This window comes from Sander lucioperca, chromosome 5 (genome assembly GCF_008315115.2).
Source record: "Sander lucioperca isolate FBNREF2018 chromosome 5, SLUC_FBN_1.2, whole genome shotgun sequence".
Classification (NCBI taxonomy): domain Eukaryota; kingdom Metazoa; phylum Chordata; class Actinopteri; order Perciformes; family Percidae; genus Sander; species Sander lucioperca.
Window position 1 is genome coordinate 14,287,263 of NC_050177.1, and position 4,819 is coordinate 14,292,081.

Consider the following 4,819-nt stretch of genomic DNA (forward strand, 5'->3'; position numbering starts at 1 on the left):
AATTAAGAATTATTAGAAATAAAATTATTAAAACTGAATTAAAATGATTAAAAATAAAATACAAAATATGAAACATGAATTAAAAAAAATTACAAAATAAATTAAAAAATACAAAAAATAAATTAAAATAGCGAATAATAAATGAAAAGAAATATAAGAAAAATTAAAAAGCAGCTAATCCTGAACCAGGTAATGTTTTGACATGAAAAATGACTTCTAAATAGTTTCTAATGAATTAAAGGACTCGTGGTATCAGCTGTACTAACTGTAGAAACTGTTCAGGAGTTTATTTTATAACTAAATGTTACATTCCACCGCTGACATCTGTGATTAGCGTTAGCATGAGTTAGCTGCGTACGCTGATGACGCCGTCCTTCCTGTGGTATGTGGAGAGTTCGGCCAGGCCGGCCAGGAACAGCTGATTGGCTGCGTTGTACGCTTGTCCCGCCTCCACCATCTTCCCGCACAGCTTCATCACCTGATTGGCCAGAGACACAGATTACAGACCAATGAGATATCGTCACAGTTTCAGACACATGTCTGCTGAGAGACACACACAACGTAACAGTGTCACCTCGGGACTACTTTCCTCTACATTTACTGAAGTAAAAGAGCATTAATTAAAATCAATGAGTGGATCTGCCAGAAATGTTGTTTTTGGTCCTAAAAGATCGAAGAAGATTTGCTCGTCTCAAATCTAAGACACTAAAATCTACAAATCAAGAGCGTAATCTTGGTGTAGGTAACCCAGACCCCGGTCTGGGATCGGGAGGCAGACACCGTCACCACATATACGTAGGGCTGGGCTTCGTTCAAAATCTTTCGATCCGGTGCCAATTTTCGATATCTCAGTTTCGATACCGGTTCTTAACGATACCATATGTTTTAAAATCCATTTCAACATCAACAAAAATACATTAAACACAAAACTTTTATTTTCCACCTTAATTGTGAATCCAAACAGTTATCAAAATTAAAAAATTCTGGTCTCACTGCTCACTCAGAGTAACATTAATAACACTGGTTGTGCTTTTGGATAGGGGAGCGCCAGTCAGATACTCAGGATTGGTATCAATCCCAACTGTAATAATTGAACTAAAATGCAAAGGAATGTAAACAACAAAGACTTTTTAGGTCAAACTGCATAATGACACAAACCTTTAACAATAAACTTGGTGGCTGCCCTGCTGTCAACATTCAACTAATGGAGAACTAACTTAAGTGCAAAGGAATGTCATTGAATTGCCTTGTTGCTGAAAGGTAGGAGTTGCCTTTCCTTACAACCTCAGCCTGTCAGTCAGTCACCAGGGCACAGAAACCACTGTTGTGCCTGCTTGTCTCAGAGGAGGTGTAAAACAACAGCACCGCGACCGCTTTCGCCTCTCCATTAATATCATATCGCAGCAAACGCTGTCTCTAGCTCAGGCTAAATGTTGGCGAAGAAAACAAGAAAAGCATATGCATTGCATTTGTTCTGTCTCTGTGTAACTGCTTTGGGGTCATTTCTTAACGACAACATTAGTATTTTGAATAATGCAGCAGGTTAGAGGGCTCCTCGTACAGTTTACAGCATTAGTTCTCTGAGCTCTTTCATATGGCGATACCCAACCCTAGTTAACAGTAGTATTAGTAGTGACAGTAGTAATAGTAGTAACAGTAGTATTAGTAGTGACAGTAGTATCAGTAGTAACAGTAGTATTAGTAGTGACAGTAGTAATAGTAGCGACAGTAGTATTAGTAACAGTAGTATTAGTAGTGACAGTAGTATCAGTGACAGTAGTATTAGTAGTGACAGTAGTATTAGTAGTAACAGTAGTATTAGTAGTGACAGTAGTATCAGTGACAGTAGTATTAGTAGTGACAGTAGTATTAGTAGTAACAGTAGTATTAGTAGTGACAGTAGTATCAGTGACAGTAGTATTAGTAGTAACAGTAGTAGTAACAGTAGTATTAGTAGTAACAGTAGTATTAGTAGTGACAGTAGTATCAGTGACAGTAGTATTAGTAGTAACAGTAGTAGTAACAGTAGTATTAGTAGTAACAGTAGTATTAGTAGCGACAGTAGTATTAGTAGCGACAGTAGTATTAGTAGTGACAGTAGTATTAGTAGTAACAGTAGTATTAGTAGTGACAGTAGTATTAGTAGTGACAGTAGTATTAGTAGTGACAGTAGTATTAGTAGTGACAGTAGTATTAGTAGTATTAGTAGTGACAGTAGTATTAGTAGCGACAGTAGTATTAGTAGCGACAGTAGTATTAGTAGTAACAGTAGTATTAGTAGTGACAGTAGTAATAGTAGCGACAGTAGTATTAGTAACAGTAGTATTAGTAGTGACAGTAGTATTAGTAGTAACAGTAGTATTAGTAGTGACAGTAGTATTAGTAGCGACAGTAGTATTAGTAGCGACAGTAGTATTAGTAGTAACAGTAGTATTAGTAGTGACAGTAGTAATAGTAGCGACAGTAGTATTAGTAACAGTAGTATTAGTAGTGACAGTAGTATTAGTAGTAACAGTAGTATTAGTAGTGACAGTAGTATTAGTAGCGACAGTAGTATTAGTAGCGACAGTAGTATTAGTAGTAACAGTAGTATTAGTAGTGACAGTAGTAATAGTAGCGACAGTAGTATTAGTAACAGTAGTATTAGTAGTGACAGTAGTATTAGTAGCGACAGTAGTATTAGTAGTGACAGTAGTATTAGTAGTAACAGTAGTATTAGTAGTGACAGTAGTAATAGTAGCGACAGTAGTATTAGTAACAGTAGTATTAGTAGTGACAGTAGTATCAGTAGTAACAGTAGTATTAGTAGTGACAGTAGTAATAGTAGCGACAGTAGTATTAGTAACAGTAGTATTAGTAGTGACAGTAGTATCAGTGACAGTAGTATTAGTAGTAACAGTAGTAGTAACAGTAGTATTAGTAGTAACAGTAGTATTAGTAGTAACAGTAGTATTAGTAGTAACAGTAGTAGTAACAGTAGTATTAGTAGTAACAGTAGTATTAGTAGTAACAGTAGTATTAGTAGTAACAGTAGTATTAGTAGTAATAGTAGTAACAGTAGTATTAGTAGTAACAGTAGTAGTAACAGTAGTATTAGTAGTAACAGTAGTAACAGTAGTATTAGTAGTAACAGTAGTATTTTTTACCTTGTCCAGTTGTGTCTCGAGCACAGTAACATCCGCCTCAAACAGCTCCAGCTTCAGTCTGAACAAAAGTAAATAAGACATCATCAGGGCTTCTGCGCATGAGCTTTAAGGAGACGCTAAGGTATGTGTGTGTGGTTGTGTGTGTGTGTGTGTGTGTATGTATGTATGTGTATGTGTGTGTACCTGAACTCAGGTGAGTCTTTGACACATTCCTCGAAGTCCAGCAGCGAGTCCATGACGTCTTCTGTTATTGTCCCGAAGTCAAACTGTTGATAAAGTTGATTAAAGCCTCTTCATACTGACGGTTAGCCTGTTAGCATCCAGTTAGCTCCATTTCGAGGCTCCACTCCTCATATTTTAACTCCGTCCACAAGCCGGGGGACAACGGGACAACTGCCGAGAAATGTCTTCCGCGAGCCGAGTCTGACTGTTTCCCATCCGGTCGATCGATCAGGCAGTGTGCACGCGCGGCTGCTTGTCACGCACGTTGTTGAAACGTGTCAATAAAAGCATGTTTGGTGTGTTTTCAGTCTAACAGCTGTCTGTGCATCCTGCCTGCAGCTGCTGCTGCTGTTGCTAACCGACCGCTTCCGCCAAACATCCGGGTCGCTTGGCTCTGATCCAGACGGCGGAGGAACAGCGCCGCCCCGCGGACTGGGGGTGAGGTGTATAGGATGGAAATATAACGCCAACTTCACGGCCATATAACGGAACATTAGTTTGATATTTTAGTTAAGTTTGTTTGTACTTTAATAACAATAAACTATTTGTCACATTTAGAGCTCTAATGCCACACACACACACGTTTGTTTCACTATCTTTGTGGGGACCCGTCATTGACATAATGCATTCCCTAGCCCCTTACCCTAACCTTAACCATCACCACTAAATGCCTAACCTTAACCCTTACCCTCACCCTAACCATAACCTAATTCTAACCCTAATCCTACAACCAAGTCTTAACCCTCAAACAGACCTTTAAAGTTGTGGGGTCCTGCATTTTGGCCCCACAAAGCTGTCGGGACCCCACAAATATACTGTATTCCCGGTTTTTGGACCCCACGAATATAGTAAAACAAGCACACACACACACACGAACTATATTTATTTTTTTATGCTTGCAGGATTTATTTAATCCTACGAAAAATGTAAATGTAAGACTTAGAAAATACTTTTAACACCCCGTTAATTTGTTTTATTTGACTCCAATAAAAGTGTTACTACCTTACTACAAGTAAAGGTCCTGCATTATAACCCTCATTACTACAGTAGTGAAGTACTGATGGTAGTAAAGGTCCTGCATTATAACCCTCATTACTACAGTAGTGAAGTACTGATGGTAGTAAAGGTCCTGCATTATAACCCTCATTACTACAGTAGTGAAGTACTGATGGTAGTAAAGGTCCTGCATTATAACCCTCATTACTACAGTAGTGAAGTACTGATGGTAGTAAATGTCCTGCATTATAACCCTCATTACTACAGTAGTGAAGTACTGATGGTAGTAAAGGTCCTGCATTATAACCCTCATTACTACAGTAGTGAAGTACTGATGGTAGTAAATGTCCTGCATTATAACCCTCATTACTACAGTAGTGAAGTACTGATGGTAGTAAAGGTCTGTGTTCCTCTTCTGTCCGTTTCTGAATTCATATTCCTGCTGCATTAACGTG

The 4,819-nt window shown here is 38.3% G+C and overlaps 1 protein-coding gene across 2 annotated transcripts in view; it reads right to left on the bottom strand.

The window, feature by feature from the left end:
- zgc:162872 (BAR_ACAPs and ArfGap_ACAP domain-containing protein) overlaps window positions 1-3,586 on the bottom strand; it is an 18,427-nt gene extending 14,841 nt beyond the window's left edge. The window contains exons 1-3 of one of the 2 annotated variants that reach the window (XM_031309556.2): window positions 3,330-3,586; window positions 3,147-3,204; window positions 359-478 (exon numbers count right to left, since the gene is read on the bottom strand). In XM_031309556.2, the coding sequence (XP_031165416.1) occupies window positions 359-478; window positions 3,147-3,204; window positions 3,330-3,382 (231 nt within the window). In that variant the 5' untranslated portion in view covers window positions 3,383-3,586. The remainder of the gene's footprint in view (window positions 1-358; window positions 479-3,146; window positions 3,205-3,329) is intronic. The other variant, XM_031309557.2, reaches the window with a different exon arrangement.
- Window positions 3,587-4,819: the final 1,233 nt, after the last annotated feature.